This window comes from Vulpes vulpes, chromosome 3 (genome assembly GCF_048418805.1).
Source record: "Vulpes vulpes isolate BD-2025 chromosome 3, VulVul3, whole genome shotgun sequence".
NCBI lineage: Eukaryota > Metazoa > Chordata > Mammalia > Carnivora > Canidae > Vulpes > Vulpes vulpes.
In genome coordinates, this window is record NC_132782.1 from 39,749,913 (window position 1) to 39,771,377 (window position 21,465).

At 45.2% G+C, this 21,465-nt stretch overlaps 1 protein-coding gene across 5 annotated transcripts in view; it reads left to right on the plus strand.

The window, feature by feature from the left end:
- The window catches only part of LRRC31 (leucine rich repeat containing 31), a 29,015-nt gene extending 8,013 nt beyond the window's left edge, over positions 1-21,002 (plus strand). For 2 of the 5 annotated variants that reach the window (XM_026007693.2, XM_072752242.1), the window contains 7 exons: positions 891-1,058; positions 4,348-4,515; positions 4,740-4,907; positions 5,837-6,004; positions 8,370-8,537; positions 12,678-12,845; positions 20,365-21,002. In XM_026007693.2, the coding sequence (XP_025863478.2) occupies positions 891-1,058; positions 4,348-4,515; positions 4,740-4,907; positions 5,837-6,004; positions 8,370-8,537; positions 12,678-12,845; positions 20,365-20,696 (1,340 nt within the window). In that variant the 3' untranslated portion in view covers positions 20,697-21,002. The remainder of the gene's footprint in view (positions 1-890; positions 1,059-4,347; positions 4,516-4,739; positions 4,908-5,836; positions 6,005-8,369; positions 8,538-12,677; positions 12,846-20,364) is intronic. The other 3 variants (XM_072752244.1, XM_072752243.1, XM_072752245.1) reach the window with 2 other exon arrangements.
- The last annotated feature ends 463 nt before the right edge of the window (positions 21,003-21,465 follow it).

The following is a 21,465-nucleotide window of genomic DNA, read 5'->3' on the forward strand; positions in this document are numbered from 1 at the left end:
TTCCTTTTCAGTGTGTTCAATAGACTTTTATGCTTCATAAAGGTAGGATTTTGGTGAACAAGTTGAAATTGAAGGCTAGTGAAAACCAAAAACCAAAACCAAATTTCACTCTTAAGCATGGCCTCAGAGCTTTGGGAGGTCTGGAGCTGCTACTTCTGACTGCTGCCCTTAACCTTCAGGACAGATATCTAAAAGCAAACAAGCCAAGATGCTTTACCCACTCTAGGTTGGCATTTCCACTCTTGAGTCTCGCTGCTTCAGGAGATAAAAATGGCCTTTGAGAATCTTTTTCACAGCCAGTAACTTCATTCTAATGAGCAGTGGCAGGTACTCAGAGAAGGTTCCAGTCAGGCTTCATGCCTGCCTAACCCTCCACATGTTGGTCTATTTAAATATAAGGGGCGCCTTTACCTGGGTGGTGATACCCAGGTAATCACGATATAAAGAAAGGGTAACAGGTACCCTCAATCTCAGCAATCCTGGCCAACACAGCACTCCTCTGGCTCTCAGCCTGAGGATCCAATAGGATGAAGGGGTGAGGGACTTCAGAGTGTTTTGCAAAATAAAAGGACTAGACCACATATCACAGTGACAGCCGTAGTCACAGAATTACCATTTCTGCTCCAATAAAGGAGCTCCTGTGAAATCTTATGAAGATACTGCTGCATTTTTAGAGTGCATTTATCTGGCAGAAATAGAAAATGTCCTAGGAAGTAGGAAATGTAAACATCATGGTCTCTCCAACTGCATGGCTGAGGGATCCCTGCTTTGCTGCAAGTCAACACGTCCACGCCTCCCTTCTCTCTTACAGGGCAATAGGCGTTGGATCCTATTTACTACCAGTTGCACATTACATATGCAAATCCATATTTTCTTTTGTTTGCCTCCAGTTGCCTTGCTGCCTCTTCTCCCAGACTTGGAAACACTGGATATTTCCTGGAATGATTTTGTCAGCGGAACCCTCCGTTCAATCACCCAGCAAATGCATCTTGTCAGCAAGCTAAAAATCCTGAGGCTGGGAAGTTGCAGACTTACCACTGATGATGTTCGAGCCCTGGGTATGATGAATGCTTCCCTGGAAGCAGCTTTGAAGAGTCAAGGGCAAACTATCTGGGTCACACCCCCTCGGGTGCTCATGGATGAGAGCACATGGGTGATGGAAGGCCATGCTGAGCACTTGTATAACTTCTAAAAAGCTGGGCAGCCTGTACCTAGCACTGTGGTAAGCCCCAGGACAGAGAAGGGAACAGGGCTGGCCAGATGGACACCTGCTGTCATGGATTTTAAATGGAGATAATTCAGCAAATTTGCTTACTCTCGGTCTGTTGCTTGTCTATGAAATTGAGGAGTTGGGGTAGGTAATGATTATCTTCCAATTCTGAAACATTCTCTTCTAAATTTTTCTGCTCCCACTTAAAAAAATTTATGCAATGTTATTTTTTAAAATTTTTATTTAAATTCAATTAGTTAACATATAATGTATTATCAGGTTCAGAAGTAGAGGTCAGTGACTCATCAGTCTTATATAACACTCAGCGCTCATTACATCACATGCCCACATGCCCTCCTCAGTGTCCCATCACCCAGTTACCCTGTGCCCCACCACCCCCCTCCAGCAACGCTCAGTTTGTTTCCTATGATTAAGGGCCTCTCATGTTTGTCTCCCTCTCTGATTGTGTCTTGTTTTATTTTTTCCTCTCTTCCCCTATGATCCTCTGCTTTGTTTCTTAAATTCCACATAGGAGTGAGATTATATAATTGTCTTTCTCTCTGATTGACTTATTTTGCTAAGTGTAATACCCTTTAACTCCATCCACGTCATTGCAAATAGCAAGAGTTCTTTTTTATTGGATGGCTGAGTAGCATTCCACTGTGTATATTCAGACCACATCTTCTTTGCCCATTCATCTGTCAGTGGACATCTGGGCTCTTTCCATAGTTTGGCTATTGTGGACATTGCTGCTGTGAACGTTGGGGTGCAGGTGCCCCTGTGTCTTTGGGGTGAAAACTCGGTAGTGCAATTGCTGGGTCATAGGGTAGCCCTATTTTCAACTTTTTGAGGAACCTCCTCACTGTTTCCCAGAGTGGCTGCACCAGCTTGCATTCCCACCACCAGGGCAAGAGTTCCCCTTTCTCCTCATCCTCACCGATGTCATCATTTGCTGACTTGCACATTTTAGCCATTCTGACAGGTGTGAGGCGGTATCCTGTTGTGGTTTTCATTTGTGTTTCCCTGATGCCGTCCACTCTCATTTTAAAAAATGGATCAAAACAAGATTTTTACATTAAAAGCAACGCCTTAAATAGAACTAGAGCCTCAATTACGTTATATACTCAACATAGAATGACATAGAGCGTAGGATAAAATGTGTCATGCTACTAACCCAACTCTTTTATTACAATCCTTGCTTGGATGCCATTCATATTTTTAAAAATTCTTTTGGTCTGATGTGTCTTATTTCAGTGACATGCTTTGAGCATTTACATCTCGGCAAAGATTTCTATAAAAACAACACAATCCATGTCAAATGTCTTCTCTCGGATCCCTCTGTAGAAAAATCAGGGTCGGTTGATGCCCCCAGCCCACCCTTCCTGTAGCTGAGGAGAAACACCATGCATCTCGGAGCTGCCCAGCTCTTTGTTCAAAATTCTAACCCCCACTTCCAGCTAGCTTTGTGGCCATGGACAAATTATTTAACTTTCCTGAGCCTCAGCTCTCTTATCTCTGAAATGGGTTTGTTATCAACCTCAAAAAACTATGGTGAGGATTGAATAATTTCTGTGAAGCACTTACTACATGCCTGGCACATAGTATGTGCCCAACGGTGGATAGTTCCTCCTCTCTCTATTCCCTCATTCAGAATTAACGTGCAGTGGTTTTATGTGATCAGTTTAGCCCCACTGGTTAGCAGCTGGTTGTTGTGTAGCGGAGCTGCGAATTTAACTCACTGCTACTCAGGCATGAAAAGAAAATGTAGTCTGTTTACTCTTCTAGGATTAATCTTTTTTTTTTTTTTTTTTTTTTAAGAGAGATCTTCTGTCCTTAGGAAATCAGGAATTGGGATTTCTGCCTTGGGACTTGTTCTAAACTTACCCGGTTCAGGAGAGGGTCTGCATCTTTGTTGCTATGATGTTTTGTAACCGGCTCCCTCTCCCAGAGTCCCTCTCCTCTCTGGAGGGGCTTCTGCATCTTCCCCCATCAGAAGGGACTTCCCTTAGCCTTGATGACAGATGGGGTGCAGGGAGAGTAAATGGCTTAAGGAGAAGAGACCATAAATGAGGAGACATTCCAACATTATTGTACCTGTTACAGTTGCTCAGTGTAGGATGATAGATGCAGGACCGCCCAGGACATGGACGCTGCAGACAGGGCTAATCGGCCACATACTCTCTGTCTCTGACCCTGAGGAATGCTTCAGGGCTCTAGAAAGCCTCTCCAATGGACCAGCAATGGCTCACAAAATGCCACCCGTGCTGGGAGAACACGCATTTAAACATGTGGCTCCTGGGCTCTTGAAACCTGAGTCCACACAGCGAATAACCAGTGGTAATAAGTAATCCAGGCCCAGAAGCGGACAGTGGAGGAGAGGCTTCGAGACACGGGGGACTTTCCAATACTCTTACTTGTCCAGTGTTGAGACTGACTCTGCATGTTGAGAAAGTGCATTTTCCATGCAGGTGCCTCTCTGCTCTGCCCAAGGTAGCGGAGGCCATTCCCAAGGCTGATTTTCCCTGGTCGCTTCCCTGTCCCCTCCCAGCCTCCCAGGCGGGTGGGTTTCCGAAATGCCAAGCTCCCCCATCCTCCTCTACCCCCCAGGGCTACACGCCTGCTACCAGCTGCCAGCGCCTTGTGCGGTGTGACCTGTTCTCTGCAGCGCTCGGTTCAGTTGCATGTGATACTCTTGATGTCAAAGTGAGCTTCACCCCTGTGGCAGCCGGCACCCTGTCTGCCCCACCTCATCCCCTGGCCTAGCTTCCCCGTGATGCTGGCCCCAGGCAAGGTGGATGACAGAAAGTTAGCTGGAATAGTACAAATATTTGCTACCACAGAAATAACTCTGTGAAACCTCCCTACTGACAGGTGGAGTTTTTGCTACAGTGATTCTTGCACATGGGTGTGGCTTCTGAATTTTGGAGGGGCCAGAACTGCTGTGCCTGTAGATATAGAGGCTCACCCTGCTGGGAACGGGTAGCAGCTGGGTCCTTTTCTTTGCCCTGTTCCTCTGCACCCAACCAGTCCCTGGCCCAGCCATTATTATCCCATGGTAATGGTTGTACTGATTTTGAGGTGGGTCCCCTGCTCTGTGGGTCAGCAGTCAACCCAGTCTTTGGGCTGTTTTGTAACAGGAGAAGCACTCGAGGCAATACCTGAACTGGAGGAGCTGAGCTTGTCCTGGAACAGTAGGGTGGGAGGAAACTTGCCTCTGATCCTCCAGAAGTTCCAAAAAGGGAGTAAGATACGCACGCTTGAGCTTGTGGATTGTGACCTCACATCAGAAGACGGGACCTTTGTGGGTAAGTGGAATTTGGAAGAGTCCTTTCCAGAAAATTAATATGAACAGGCCCCATGATGAGGCAGCCTGAGAGTCAACGTGGGTTGTGCTTTCTCTTACCCTGAGTTGGAAGAGTGGCTCACTGTACCCCCCAGGGTCACAAGAGGCTGCCCCCCTCCTGCCCCAACATTCACACCCTGCATTTTTACTGAGTTGCTCTTCTTGTTTGGATTCACCTCCCTCTAGGTGACTTGCTGCCCATGATGCAAAATCTCGAAGTACTTGATCTTTCCATTAACAGAAACATCGGTGCCAGTCTGAACAGTATTGCTCAGGGGTTAAGAAGTACCTCAAATCTGAAAGTACTGAAGTTGCATTCATGTGGATTATCACAAGACAGTGTCCGACTATTGGGTGAGTTAGCAACAACTGAGGTTTTTATATGCATGTGTCATTTTAGTTTATATTCAATTTATTTTATCTTATTTATTTACTCCTGAGAGACACACAGGGAGAGGCAGAGACATAGGCAGAGGCAGAAGCAGGCTCCCTGCAGGGAGCCCGTTATGGGACTCGGTCCCAGGATCACAATCTGAGCCGAAGGCATATGCTCAACCACTGAGCCTCCCAGGCGTCCCTATATTTAATTTTTTAAGCTGTTAGAAAATTCAACAAAATATAAGATTATGGGCAATTTATATCTTCTTTGTCTTATTCTTCTCTAGATCTTTTATGGCAAGGGTATGCTTTCATGATTATAAAAATAACCTTTTAAAATGGCTGCCTCTGAAAAGGCCAGGCTATTTTGGGTTTGAGATAGACACTGGGCAAAAGAAAAGTTACTCGTGCTCCTAAAGCTCTCCATTTCCCCCTTGCTTTGGAAAATGTCAGCATTATTTTATGCTCAGTTAGTAGGAAGGACTTGGTACAGATAAAAAGAATAGCTTCAGTGGCATCTGTAGGGAGAACATGAAATGAAATTGTGTTTTCCCCTCCGACTTTCAGAGCCCATAATATCCTTCTGGCTGGCAGTGTGAGCGAGCCTAGGATTCTGTGAAATGCCAGTGCTCCAGGGTAGAAGGGGGAGCACCATCAGTTGCAGGGTTCTACCAAAGGCCTCGGCGCTCTGTGCAGATCAGAGCGTGCGGGGCGTGTGTTTGAAGCCACTGTCAAGTCCAAAGAGGGCCAGTTGGCAGGAAGTCTAAAGTTCTGCCTCCGTCTTGGCTTTTCTCAACCCAGTGTGCCTTCTCGATCTTCCTCCTACACACCTGTCCACTCCCCTGTTCCACACCTGCCTCCCACCCTATAACCTGTCAGAACGGGCCTACTGACTCTCTTCGTAGATGCTGTTTTTCGGTACTTGTGTGAACTGAAGAACTTAGACCTTTCCTGCAACAAGGAGCTGGGTGGAGGTTTTGAAGACTCCTCAGCTCAGCTGGCCGCGCTGGAGCATCTAGAAGTCCTGGATCTTCACCAGTGCTCGCTAACGGCCGCCGACGTGGCGTCTCTGAGTAAGTGTGAACCGCGGGGCCCAAGGAAGGGCTTTTGGAAACTCAGTAGAGGTTTGGAACTTGGCAAATTTGGGGTGTCCCCCTAAACTTGGTGTTTATGAAGTCCTCAAAGGCGTCAAGTCCTAAAAGCCCAGTGAATGCCCCAGTCTTGTATCTGGCACGATGAGGTGCCCGGGAACGCCGGGGAGTCTGAGCTCCTCCTGCGCGGGTCTGTAGATGATGGACGTGGCACTTGGCGGAGAAATTTTGAATATGTGTTTGTTGCTGTTTCGAAATGACCATGTTTTATAGCCAAAAGTGAAGTCAAGCCCCTGAGATACAAATGAAATCACAGAAGAATTTGGGGGGGGGGTGTCTGGGGGGTCCATTATGACCCCAGGTGCCTACACTTGCTTTGCACAGTCGGCACAATCCTGCATTTAAGGCACGTGCTAGAGAAACGAACAGCACACGCATAGCCTGGGGCCGAGGGCTTTATGCCTTCTGTGGCCACAATGAACCTTCAAAATGCCTCCCGAATCTGACCCCAGGTCACCCTCTAGACCTCTGCTACCCTGGTCCGGGCCACTGTCATCTCATGCCCAGATTGTCGCAAGTCCAAATGGTCTCCCTGTTCCCCCTCTGCCCTTCCGACCTCATTTGCTAGCCCTTCCCTCCTCGACATCACCCCGGCCCTTGTCTGTGCTGACCTTCTGTCCCTGGGGCCTTCGTCCCTGCTCCCTCTCTGGATCATGGGCCCCACTGAAGGAGCACCTCCAGGGTCTCTCCTTCGGTCAGGTACAGGGCTGGCACCCAGCCCGCACCCAGGAAATGCTTGCTGGATATGACTGGATGCATGAATCAATCAGTTAAGAACAGGAGTAAAAGGAACTTTTTAGTTGTTTTCAGTACCATTTGGGAAGGAGAACAGTAAAATAGTTTCTTAGGTCTAACATCTATATGTTAGACCCGCTAAATGACATTTTAGGCTCCTGACTATGTGAAAACTGAGAAGAGTTCAGCCTTTTTTTGTTAAAGAATTTATTTATTGGGATCCCTGGGTGGCGCAGCGGTTTAGCGCCTGCCTTTGGCCCAGGGCGTGATCCTGGAGACCTGGGATCAAGTCCCACGTCGGGCTCCCGGTGCATGGAGCCTGCTTCTCCCTCTGCCTATGTCTCTGCCTCTCTCTCTCTCACTGTGTGCCTATCATAAATAAATAAAACAAAAAAATTTTTAAAAAAGAATTTATTTATTTATTTACTTACTTACTTACTAGCACAGCAGAGGAAGCAGCAGGCTCCCTACTCAGCAGGGAGCCCCATGTGGGACTCGATCCCAGGACCCTGGGATCTCACCCTGAGCCAAAGGCAGACGCTCAACCACTGAGCCACCCAGGCGCCCCTAGCCAACAGCTTTTGATTAATCATCTAATGGTACGAGGCACTGTGCCACCGGCTAACCGGCTAGTCACCCTCAGGAGCCCCAGCCCGGTAGGGCGGACATAAACCAACCGCATGGTGAAGAGCAGAGTGCTAGGGGGGCTGCAAGGGGAAGAAGCGGTTACCTCCGCTGGGATCCCACCTGCCTGCCTTTCTTGCCTTCCCATCCTCCTTCCCCCGCCTTCCACAAATGTCCATGCCTCCCGTGGCCTAGATTCTGCTGCACACTCTGGGCAGGAAGCGGGCCTCACACACAGAGCTCACCTCTGCTAGGGTGATCTGATAGTGGCCGAGGGGTGATGTGGCTCGGGGGGCCCTGGAAGGCTCTGAGGACGTGAGCCAGCCCCACAGAGACCCCAGCATTTCCCACACCGGAAGGAGCCAGGGCAAAGGCCTGCAGGCAGGAAAGGTAGCAGGAAGACAGTGAGGCAAGGGTGGCTCCTGGCCCCGCAGGGCCCTCAGGCCACCACGCCAGTGCTGTCACCGACAGCCATCGGTCCTGACTGCCTGACTTCACTGCTCCCTCATACTCAGTACTTTATTCGGAGAAAAGAATGATGGTATCGAGCACTAATTGAGCAGCTAATGTGTGCCAGGCAATGTACCAAGTACCTTCCATATACCAGGACATTTGACCTTCCCAATGACCCTGCGAAGTACTGTTATTATTGTTGTTATTACGATAACTGAGGTTGAGAGAAGTGAAGTCACTTTCCTGAAATCACACAGTTATTTAGCAGCAGAGGCAGGACGAGAACCCAATTCTGCATCCAAGGCCTTTCTTTGCTCCTAATGTCTAGGCTGGAGAGAGGCTTGGAAGCAGCCCAAGCTGCACACCGAAAGCGTAGCTGGCGTATGTGTATGTGTGTGTGTAAGGTTGTGCAAGGGAGGGGATTGTGGGACCCACATAATCAGCCTAAAACGTGTCACTGCTGACATTTTAACAGCCCAGGTAATCCCTTTACTGTCGAGTCTTCAAGAGTTGGATTTATCTGCCAACAGAAAGATGGGCAGCTCTTCTGAAAACCTACTCAGCCGACTCCGATTCTTACCGGCCCTGAGGTCCTTACTGGTCAACGGTTGTGCTTTGGAGAGCGAGACCTTCGCCGCCCTGGGTAAGAGAATTCGCCAGGCCCCCGCAGGCACGCACACAACACGCGAGAACACATACTCCCTACACTGGAATTTCATCCCGACACTCAGCCACAGGCAAAACCGTGAAGCACCAATTTGTCTGCTTTTCAGGAAATGTGCTCGCTCAAAAGTGGCCTTCTGAAGGCCAGATGAATGATTCTGGCATTTGCGAATTGACCATTAAAAATCCAAAGTGTATGCAGCCAACTCTGGAGGTCCAGGTTTCTCCGAGGTGCCAGCACAAACCGGGCTGCCGGGAGTCTGCGGGGAAACTGAGGCAATCACTAGTGTGCGAGCCTCGCTGACTGCTCAGCACCTACTTTCTGGCAGGATTCATTGTCCTGTCTAGGACTCCGGACCTGCTTGAGGTCACGGATGCAGTCTGGCCTCGGTCAAGGGGCTATAGAATCTGGAATGTCTGTCTCTTCGGGGGCAAGAACATCATCTGCAAGGACACAGAGATGTTTTGGGGCACAGGCACTTTGCGTCATTTTTCAGAATTCACCACCCAGGTGGAGAGCATTGGGGGGGAGGTCCCCAGGACGACCTTTCAGTTCAGAGATTCCCTAGGAAGACACTCAGCTCTCAGCGTATCACTGTACTACTCACTGCTGCGATTTATTACAACCAAAGGATTCAAAGCAAAACCCGCCAAGGGAACGGAGAGTGGCGCGAAGTGTGGAGGAAGCCAGCTACAAGCTTCCGAGAGGCCTCCACCAGTGGAGTCACGCAGGACACACTTCACTCTCCCGGCGACTTCTGGCAACACGTGGGAAATGACGCCCTCCAGAGAAGCTCCCCTGAGCCTTCCGTCTGGGGCTTTTTTTGGGGACACGTGCGGTCACAGGTCATGTTTCCCGGCCCAGAAGGAAAGCTGGTGTGCAGCGTAAGCCATATAACGGGTAGACACACAGTTTAGGCGCAGCGAGCCACTCGTACTAGGTAAGGAATGGTTGCAACACATCTAAACCCCAAATTCCCAGGTACCAACCAGCCTTGCAAGGAAACCTTTTGGGGGTTGCAGCCTCCGGCCTGGCCGGTCAACTCTGTTTTTAGGCACACACTCAGGCCAGCAGGCTTGCGTCCTGGTGCCCCCTGGATGAGGATGAAAACAGAGTGCTCCTCTCTAACGCTCGGGTGTTCTATGCCAGCTGACACTTCATGAAAAATGAATTGTTTTATGGGCTATGACTCATGAAATAAATATGTCCTATCAATAAAGTAAGCTAGTTATTAATATCTGTTAACAGAAATGAATGCATATAATTCTCTTCGACTTCCAAGAACTCTATAGTTAGGGCATGGTCGTCCCCCTTTTGGCCCAAGTACTTTGTTCAGCTGGCACAGGCTTGGTCCCTGCTGTGAACTACGCCCACCCCTCACAGCATTGCTCATCTTGTCCCCACATCTGGATGGGGAAAAGCAGCAAGATATGTACCTTTCAGATCTGGAGTTCTTCACCTGGGTCAGAGGGTCCGTGGGGGGCTGCGCCTGGGGGAGGGGGCTGTGAACTCCCCAAAGTCGACTGAGGTTACTTTGCGGGGGATGCGGGTGGTACATTCTCTGGCTCCACAGCACCTGCTGTCAGATTGCCTAAATCTCCAGTCCTGGCTTGGCTCTTGTGACCTGAGACAGAGATGACTTAACATCTCTGTCTGTAAAATGTAAAATGGAATAGTAATAGATACTTCGTGGGGTTGTAATAATTAAATGTGCTGACACCTGTAAAGTTCTTGGAAAGGTGCCTGGCACATAGTAAATGCTCAGTGAACATTAGTTGCTAATATTAACTATGGGGAGAGAATCTATCCATTTCATTTACAAAGTAAATTGGATCTTATCACTACCCAGTTTAAAAAGACACCATGGCAGCCCATAGCATCCCTTGTAAAATCCATATTTCTTCAGGGGACCTAAAAGGCCCCAGGTGATGTGGCCCCAGGACCTCTCGGCCACTCTCCCCCTTGCTCCCTGAACCAGTCTCAGCTGGTTTCCTTTGGTTCCTTCCCCTCTCTGAGCTCTCCCTCCTCTCCAGGCCTTCCTGTTCTCTGGATGGAATGTCTCCCACCCCTGCCTACCTCCTGTTCCTTCCTGGGAGGCTCTGACTTCAGGTCTCAGTGTAAATGCTCCCTGTTAAGACAGCCTCTCTGATCTAAATTTTTTTTTTTTAAAGATTTCATTTATTTGTTAATGAGAAGCACAGAGAGAGAGAGGCAGAGACACAGGCAGAGGGAGAAGCAGGCCCCATGCAGGGAGCCTGATGTGGGACTCTATCCCGGTCTCCGCCCTGGGCTGAAGGCGGCACTAAACTGCTGAGCCACTCGGGCTGCCCGCCTCTCTGATCTAAATTAGGATCCCCTGTATGTTTTTTTATAGTCTTTATTAGAATTTGTAAGAACGTATTTATTGATGTGTTTTTTCTCAATGTGTCTATCTCCATTTTATAAACCTCCTCAAAGGCAAGGCTTGTGCGTATCTTCACTGCACAGCCTAACCACATTTTAGGTATTTCTGCATATTAGTTAAGCAAGTAAACAAACTTTTCAAAGGAGTCTGTAATCCCCAAAATGATTAGGTAAACCCAAACACACACACACACACACACACACACACACATACGATACATTCCACTGCTCAGGATAATGTCCATTTAGGGAAGTTCTACAAAAAAAATAAATTTAGAGACAACATGATGCCTCTAGTTGGAAGAAGCTGGATATATATTTTTTGAAGATTTTATTTATTTATTCATGAGAGAGACAGGGAGGCAGAGACATAGGCAGAGGGAGAAGCAGGTTCCATGCAGGGAGCCCCATGTGGGACTTGATCCCAGGACCCCGGGATCACGCCCTGAGCTGAAGGCAGATGCTTGACCCATGAGCCACGCAGGAGCCCCTCAAAGCTGGATATTTTTAAAAGAAATTTTTGTTTTTAATTTTGTGTCTTCTGCGATCAGAAGATAGAGCTCTTCCCAATTACTGCTGCATAATGAATCATCATCAAGTAGGTATTACATTAAATTATATCATCTGAAATAAACCTATCATTCAATTTGAATTAAGAAGTAAATCAAGTAGGGACGCCTGGGTGGCTCAGTCAGTTAAGCATCTGACTTGATTTTGGCTCAGGTCATGATCTCAGGGTCATGAGATTGAGCCCTGTGTCAGCTCCCTGCTGGGCCTGAGCCTGATTAGGATGCCCCTCGCCCTCTGCCCCGCCCTCCTTACATGCCTGTACTCTCACTCTCAAAAACAAAAACAAAAAAAGAAGTAAATCAAGTAAACAGATTTCTCCACATCACTTTTAGAAGAAAAATTCCATTTCTTATTCATAAGTCTCTGTACCATGCAGGTTGGAGGCATTTTTTTCTTTTCCTTTTTTAAGATTTTATATATTTATTCATGAGAGACACAGAGAGAGAGAGGCAGAGAGGGACTCGATCCCAGGACCCCAGGGTCACGACCTGAGCAGATGCTCAACCACTGAGCTACCCAGGTGCCCTGGGATCCCCTTATTTGATACTATAAACGGATATATATTTGCCCCTTCTAAAGAATAACATGTGTTATTCCTTAGAAAGAAGAGTGGAATTAAAGCATAATTAACTATATGTAGGGAATAAGTTGTTTGGGTTAATTTCAACATTGGGGTAACTGAGAATTAAGTAGAACCTCTTTCAATCTCCTTTTGAAATCTCTCCAGAATTCACTAGTTCCTGCCTTGTCTCTGTAGCTGCAGGGAGGGAGGCGCAGACATGCTTTGGTATTTCAGTCCCGAGCAGGTTTGGCCCTCGGCGCTGAGCTTCAGCCACGACCTACCCGGGAATATGTAAAACCAGGACACGTTCTGGAAATCTCCACCAACCATCCAAATCCTTTGCCTCTTCCTCCTCTTCGATGGGAACCAAAGGAGAAAAATCCCAGCTGGTTGTGAATTCCACTTAATCGAGTTTTACTTTTCTGCCCAATAAAAATAGACAACTTAGGTTGTGGTCATGAATTTCAGGCAAAAGAAAACGGTCTCCGCAGCTTCCTCATCTCAGTTACAGTCCTCTGTTGCCCCAGGTTCCTCAGTTCCAAAGAGGGAAGCCTAAGTGATCGCTGTTCTGTTATCAATTTTAGCCGAAGCCTCCGCCTACCTGCCTGCTCTGGAAATAGTCGACCTTTCTTGGAACAAATGTGTTGGTGGCAACCTGAAGCTGCTTCTGGAAATGCTGAAGTTCCTGGCTGCCCTTCGAGTGCTGAGACTGAGCAGCTGTGCCCTGGTGACGGAGGACGTGGCCCTCCTGGGTTTGTACCTACTGGTCCCCGCGCAGTCCGGTGGGCACGGGAGCCCGGTGCACCTGCGGCGCGGGGAAGGGAGGCGGGAGCGCAGCCAGGCCTCCGGCGGAGCCCTCTGCACACCTTCCCTTCTCTCCGCTTAGGAGAGATAAGGGTGAAAATGCATAAGGGCAGTTCCAGAGCCAGGAAGACAGGGGGGGCCTTCCACAGAGGGAGCGATGGGCATAGACACCACAGTGGGTCATCCCAACGTCAGCGCCTCACCTTCCCCACAGGACAGTCTTGGGTCCTGTGCAGCTCCGGGACAGCTCCGGGACACTCAGACTTCAGTAACCTAGCATCTCCCTTCACAAAGTTTGCCCTGTCCACGTGGCACCCGCACTCTTACTTTTTTCTTTTTATATTGACTCTTAAATGCTTTTATTTAAACAGGAGACTGACCATCACCATCACTGAAATATGGGTATCACTTCTGATAGACAGATGTTATTAGACTGTTGCCAGCTGAAGGCTTAGAATAGAGGTTCATTCTCTCTTTATTAGAAAAAGGGGAAGAAAGGGGTTTAAAGACATGCTAGCATCAATCTGACCCTTTCTCCATGTCAATTTAGAAAGATGGAAAGAGATTTGAATAAGGAATAGCTTTTGCACTGCTGGATTCCAGAGGATATAATACATTTCCCCAAAATCCCCTAAAATCACCCCGTAATGTCCACTTCCCATTGGAAACAGGGAATTGGAGAATACAGCCGTGTCTTTCATCTACCCTTGTGCCCACATCTGAGCACTCCGCAGACATCAGCCACCAGATCTCCAAAGCAATGAGCACCCCTCCAAAAGATTTTTAGTGACTGACAAGTACTATTACTATGTGCAGTTGCTACTGCCACTTTTATATTGCTTGGATTATTTTAACAAATGTTCTTTAAGAATTTCCTGATCACCTGTAGCTTATTTTTTTCTTTTATAAATAACAGCACTTTCTCAGAGTAAACTATAAGAGTATTTCCATAGCCTACGATCTTATTACCCAGATTTTAAAAATATGTAATAAGTATAAAATAGTGAAATAATTAGGATACTCACATGATCGGAAAATTCAAACAGCACAGGAAAGTTAAAATTATGTCTGGGATTTCCTTTAAAATACAGTAACATGATCATCTCAAAAATCATATAATCATCTCAGGACATGCAGAAAAAAACATTTGACAAGATTCAACATTCAGTCATCATAAAACTCTCAACAAAGTGTGATTAGAGGGAACACACCTCAATGTAATAAAAGTCATATATGTCAAACCTACAACTAATATGATCCTCAGTGGTGAAAAACGGAGACCTTTTCCTCTAAGCTCAGGAACAAGAGAAAGATGTTTACTTTTGCTACTTTTATTCAACATAGAAGTCTTAGCCACAGCAGTCAGACAAGAAAAAGAAATAAAAGGCATCCAAATTGGTAAGGAAGAAGTAAAACTTTCACTATTTGCAGATGGCCTAATATTATATCTAGAAAACCCTAAAGATGCCACCAAAAACTATTAGAACTGATGAATTCAGGAAAGCTGCAGGACACAAAATCAATATACAGAATTCTGTTGCATTCTTATACACTATACACTAATAATAAAACAGCAGAAAGAGAAATTTAAGAAGATAATCCCATTTACAATTGCACTGGAAATAATAAAATACCTAGGAATAAACTTACCCAAGGATGTGAGAGACCCATACTCTGAAAACTACAGGACACTGATGGAAGAAATTGAAAACAAATGGAAAGATAGTCCATGCTCATCGGGTGGGAGAACAAATATTGTTAAAATGTCCATACTACCCAAAGCAATCTACAGATTTTTTTTATTTTTTTTAAATTTTTATTTATTTATGATAGAGAGAGAGAGAGGCAGAGAGAGAAGCAGGCTGCATGCATCAGGAGCGGGATGTGGGATTCGATCCTGGGTCTCCAGGATTGCGCCCTGGGCCAAAGGCAGGCGCCAAACCGCTGCGCCACCCAGGGATCCCCGATCTACAGATTTAATACAATCCCTATGAAAACACCAGCAGCATTTTTCACAGAACTAGAACAAATAATCCTAAAATTTGTATGGAACTATGGAAGATTCTGAATAGCCAAACAGTCATGAAAAAGAACAAAAGAAGAGGTATCACAATCCCCAATTTCAAGATATACTACAAAGTTGTAGTTATCTAAACAGTATGGTACTGGCACAAAAATAGACATGTAGATCAACACAACAGAGCAAGGAAGGACCCAAGGGGGAAAAAAATCTATGCTCATATGAGCAAGTAATCTTGACAAAGGAGGCAAGAAAAAACAATGGGAAAAAGTCTCTTTAATGACTGGTGCTGGGAAAACTGAACCCACTTTCTTACACCACACACAAAAATTTTAAATGGATTAGAGACCTAAATGTGAGACCTGAAACCATAAAACTCTTGGAAGAAAACATAGGCAGTGATCTCTCTGACATCAGCCTTAGCAACATTTTTCTAGATATGTCTCCTCGGGCAAGGAAAAAAAAGCAAAATTAAACTATTGGAACTGCACAAATTAAAAGCTTTTGCACAATGAAGGAAACCACCAAAAAACATGAAATGCCAACTTAATGGGAGAAAATATTTGCAAATGATATATTCAATAAGGCATTAATATCCAAGATATATAAAGAATTTGTATAATTCAATGCCAAAAACCCCAAATGATTCAATTTCAAAATGGGCAGAGGAACTGAAGAGACATTTTTCCAAAGAAGACATACAGATGGCCAACAGACACTTGAAAAGATGCTCAACATCAATAATCATCAGGGAGATGCAAATCGAAACCATAATAAGGGAGCGCCTGGCTGGCTCAGGCATGTGGGAGAGTGTGTGACTCTTGATCTTAGGGTTGTATGTTTGAGCACCATGTTGGGTGTAGAAATTACTTAAAAATAAAATCTTAAAAAAATGAAGTATCATACCTGTCAGAATGGCTAAGATTAAAAAAAAGACAAGAAATAGCGAGTGTTGGAGAGGATGTGGAGGAAAAGCAACACTCATGCACTGTCGGTGGAAGTGTAAATGGGTGCAGCCACTGTGGGAAGCCAAAGAGAGGTTCCTCAAAAAATTAAAAATAGAAATACCATATGATCCAGTAATCCTACCACAAGTACTTACCCAAAGAAAGCAAAAACACTAGTTTGAAAAGATATATGCACCCCTCTGTTTATACCAGCATTATTTACAATATCCAAGATAAGGAAGCAACCTAAGCGCCTACAGATTGATCAATGGATAAAGAGTGAAAAAAAAAAGTGGATAAAGCGTGGTACACACACACACACACTGGAGTATTAGCCATAAAATAGAGGTTTTTTTGGTTTTTTTTTTTGATACACACATTTTATTTCTTTATTTTTCAAGTAAGCTCTGTGCCCAACATGTGGCTTGAACTTACGACCCAGTGATGAGATCATTGCCTCAATGATCTTGAACTCAAGATCAAATCACATACTCCACGGACTGGTCAGGTGCCCTAAGAATGAGATCCTGCCATTTGTGACAACATGGTTGGACTTAGACGATATAATCCCGAGTGAAATAAGTCAGAGAAAGACAAATACTATATGATTTCATTTCTATGTGGAATCTAAAAATACAAGACAAACAAGACAAAAAACAGAGTCTTAATGCAGAGAACAAACTTATAGTTACCAGAGGGGAGGTGGGTGGCGAATGGGTGAAATAGATAAAGGGAACTAAGATGTATAAAAATAAATGAGTCACGCAGATGAAAAGTATAGCTTAGAGAATGTAGTCAATAATATTGTAGGATAAATAAACAAAATATAGTCGTATCTCAGAGGTATTATGGGGTTGGTTCCAAACTACCACAATAAAGCAAATATTGCAAAAAAAAAAAAAAAAAAAAAAAAAAAAAAGCAAGTCAAGTAAATTTTCTGGTTTCCCAGTACATATAGAAGTTATGCCCAGGGGAATTCTATCAAACGTTTAAAGAAGAAATCATACCTATTCTACTAAAGCTGTTTGGAAAGATAGAAAGAGATGGAGTACTTCCAAATTCGTTCTATGAGGCCAGCATCACCTTAATTCCGAAACCAGACAAAGACCCCACCAAAAAGGAGAATTACAGACCAATATCCCTGATGAACACGGATGCAAAAATTCTCAACAAGATACTAGCCAATAGGATCCAACAACACATTAAGAAAATTATTCACCATGACCAAGTAGGATTTATCCCTGGGACACAAGGCTGGTTCAACACTCGTAAAACCATCAATGTGATTCATCATATCAGCAAGAGAAAAACCAAGAACCATATGATCCTCTCATTAGATGCAGAGAAAGCATTTGACAAAATACAGCATCCATTCCTGATCAAAACCCTTCAGAGTGTTGGGATAGAGGGAACTTTCCTCGACATCTTAGAAGCCATCTACGAAAAGCCCACAGCAAATATCATTCTCAATGGGGAAGCACTGGGAGCCTTTCCCCTAAGATCAGGAACAAGACAGGGATGTCCACTCTCACCACTGCTGTTCAACATAGTTCTGGAAGTCCTCGCCTCAGCAATCAGACAACAAAAAGACATTAAAGGCATTCAAATTGGCAAAGAAGAAGTCAAACTCTCCCTCTTCGCCAATGACATGATACTCTACATAGAAAACCCAAAAGCCTCCACCCCAAGATTGCTAGAACTCATACAGCAATTTGGTAGCGTGGCAGGATACAAAATCAATGCCCAGAAATCAATGGCATTTCTATACACTAACAATGAGACTGAAGAACGAGAAATTAAGGAGTCAATCCCATTTACAATTGCACCCAAAAGCATAAGATACCTAGGAATAAACCTAACCAAAGAGGTAAAAGATCTATACCCTAAAAACTATAGAACACTTCTGAAAGAAATTGAGGAAGACACAAAGAGATGGAAAAATATTCCATGCTCATGGATTGGCAGAATTAATATTGTAAAAATGTCAATGTTACCCAGGGCAATTTATACGTTTAATGCAATCCCTATCAAAATACCATGGACTTTCTTCAGAGAGTTAGAACAAATTATTTTAAGATTTGTGTGGAATCAGAAAAGACCCCGAATAGCCAGGGGAATTTTAAAAAAGAAAACCATAGCTGGGGGCATCACAATGCCAGATTTCAGGTTGTACTACAAAGCTGTGGTCATCAAGACAGTGTGGTACTGGCACAAAAACAGACACATAGATCAATGGAACAGAATAGAGAATCCAGAAGTGGACCCTCAACTTTATGGTCAACTAATATTCGATAAAGGAGGAAAGACTATGCATTGGAAGAAAGACAGTCTCTTCAATAAATGGTGCTGGGAAAATTGGACATCCACATGCAGAAGAATGAAACTGGACCACTCTCTTTCACCATACACAAAGATAAACTCAAAATGGATGAGAGATCTAAATGTGAGACAAGATTCCATCAAAATCCTAGAGGAGAACACAGGCAACACCCTTTTTGAACTTGGCCACAGTAACTTCTTGCAAGATACATCCACAAAGGCAAAAGAAACAAAAGCAAAAATGAACTATTGGGACTTCATCAAGATAAGAAGCTTTTGCACTGCAAAGGATACAGTCAACAAAACTAAAAGACAACCTACAGAATGGGAGAAGATATTTGCAAATGATGTATCAGATAAAGGGCTAGTTTCCAAAATCTATAAAGAACTTATTAAACTCAACACCAAAGAAACGAACAATCCAATCATGAAATGGGCAAAAGACATGAAGAGAAATCTCACAGAGGAAGACATGGACATGGCCAACATGCACATGAGAAAATGCTCTGCATCACTTGCCATCAGGGAAATACAAATCAAAACCACAATGAGATACCACCTCACACCAGTGAGAATGGGGAAAATTAACAAGGCAGGAAACAACAAATGTTGGAGAGGATGCGGAGAAAAGGGAACCCTCTTACACTGTTGGTGGGAATGTGAACTGGTGCAGCCACTCTGGAAAACTGTGTGGAGGTTCCTCAAAGAGTTAAAAATAGACCTGCCCTACGACCCAGCAATTGCACTGTTGGGGATTTACCCCAAAGATTCAGATGCAATGAAACGTCGGGACACCTGCACCCCGATGTTTCTATCAGCAATGTCCACAATAGCCAAACTGTGGAAGGAGCCTCGGTGTCCATCGAAAGATGATGGATAAAGAAGATGTGGTTTATGTATACAATGGAATATTACTCAGCGATTAGAAACGACAAATACCCACCATTTGCTTCAACCTGGATGGAACTGGAGGGTATTATGCTGAGTGAAATAAGTCAATCGGAGAAGGACAAACAGTGTATGTTCTCATTCATTTGGGGAATATGAATAATAGTGAAAGGGAATATAAAGGAAGGGAGAAGAAATGTTGGGAAATATCAGGAAGGGAGACAGAACATAAAGACTCCTAACTCGGGGAGATGAACTAGGGGTGGTGGAAGGGGAGGAGGGCGGGTGTTGGAGGGGAATGGGTGACGGGCACTGAGGTGGACACTTGACGGGATGAGCACTGGGTGTTTTTCTGTATGTTGGTAAATTGAACACCAATAAAAGTTAATTTAAAAAAAAAAAAAAAGAAGTTATGGGTACACTGTACTGTGGTCTACCAAGCGTGCACTACCTTCGCCACCTCACTTTGCTGGTGCAACCTGAGGGGGGTGCTTCCGACAGGAGCCGGCTGGTCACCAGTAGGGAGGCTGTGACAGAGTCCTCTCGGGTCACTGACGTGGAGGCTGAATGAGGAGACCTCCGAGGCCCCTGCCAACTCTGAGATCCTGTGTCGCTCGTCTGATCTCTAGTCCAGGCCTACATTTGCTGGCAAGGGAAGCACGCGCGGCTTGCTTTGGGCGCCTCTCCTAGCTCCTCTCACACCTGTGACTCTCTTTTCTCAGCTTCAGCACCAACTACTATTTAGCAGGTGCCCTTTTAGTAGTACTGCGATGTGTGCCCCTCAAAGGGAGAAGTGTCCTATGAACTGGAGGTCCCTAAGGTGACTTAGAAATCACCCAGGTGTATCTTGCATGTGAAAAGTGCTCAGTTAAATACTTGTTGAATGAAGAATGGTGGAATGAGCAGTGGACAATTCAACAGCATCAAACAGCAAGAGGACTATTGACAAATGGTCCTCGGTTAAAGCCAGCGAGCCACCACTCCCCACATTGAATTAGAGTCTGCAGGCAGGGCTGGGAACTCTAGTGGAGCCCAGAGCAGAAACTTGACAAAAAAAGATATTCTTTGGGGTGGGATTTGGAAAGGAAAAAAACAGTCCTCCAGCTGTACGTGGGCTTGGGTCCTAAAGTGACTTCAGACATCCTGGATAAAGCTGCTAGCCAGTAACAAATCCTTAGGAACCACCAATCTTGTCATCACTAATCTTGGAACTACTGTGTTGCTGGAAGCAGCAAACAGCCACTGGAGAAAGTGTTCTTGTGTTTTAGCATTCGGTGTCATTTTATTTTTCAGCATCGGTGATACAGGCGGGTCATCTGGCCAAGCTGCAGAAGCTCGACCTGAGCTATAACGACAGCATCTGTGATGCAGGATGGGCCATCTTCTGCCAAAATGTGGGGTTCCTCAAAGAGCTAAGCGAGCTGGATATCAGCCTTCGGCCCTCAACCTCCCGGGATTGCGGACGCTGGTTTAGACACTTGTTACGTGCTGTCTCCAAACTTTCCAAGATCACTGAGATAGGCATGAAAAGATGGATCCTCCCCACCTCACAGGAGGAAGAACTAGAACATTTTCAGCAAGATCACAGAGGCAGCATTCACTTTGACCTGGGCGAGGGTCAGTAGGCTGGCCTCCCCAGGCGCCACTACGCTATAGGAAAAAACATGAATGAGATTCCTTCATTCAGTGTAATCAGAGTGTCAGCTTCTGGGCTGTTTGGTTGGCCCCATGTTACAAAAGCGTTGTAAAGGGACGCCTGGGTGGCTCAGGGGTTGAGCACCTGTCTTTGACTCAGGGTGTGATCCTGCAGTCCTGGGATCAAGTCCCACATCAGGCTCCCTGCATAGAGCCTGCTTCTTCCTCTGCCTGTGTCTCTGCCTCTCTCTGTATCTCTCATGAATAAGTAAATAAAATCTTAAAAAAAAAAAAAAGCGTTGTAAATATGTATCTAGTAATCTAAGCACGATTTTACTCTCTAATGACAAGGATGCCCTGCCTCCATGGACTTCCATTTATTTTGGATGTATAGTTCGCTCACTGTGTAGAAGGCCTGCCAAAAATGTTTAGACTTTGGTAATATGTTTCCTTTTTTTTCTTGCCCTGGAATTTTCTGCCTCTTTTTTCCTACATGATAAATGTTCTAAATATAAGTGTGAGTGAGTGTGTATGTGTGTGAAATTCTAATGTGAAAGGCACTAGCTATGACAGTTTCACACTATCTTTACTATTATATGTGTCTTAATGAGATCTGTTTGCATTTGTAGCAGCAAGCGTACCCTTCCACGGTTTATTGTTTTATGTTCTGGTGCTTTTTATCTCAGATATAAACCATGAACACTAGTAATGGTCACAGATATCTGCATCTTGGTAAAAAAAAAAAGTGGTCAAAAATAT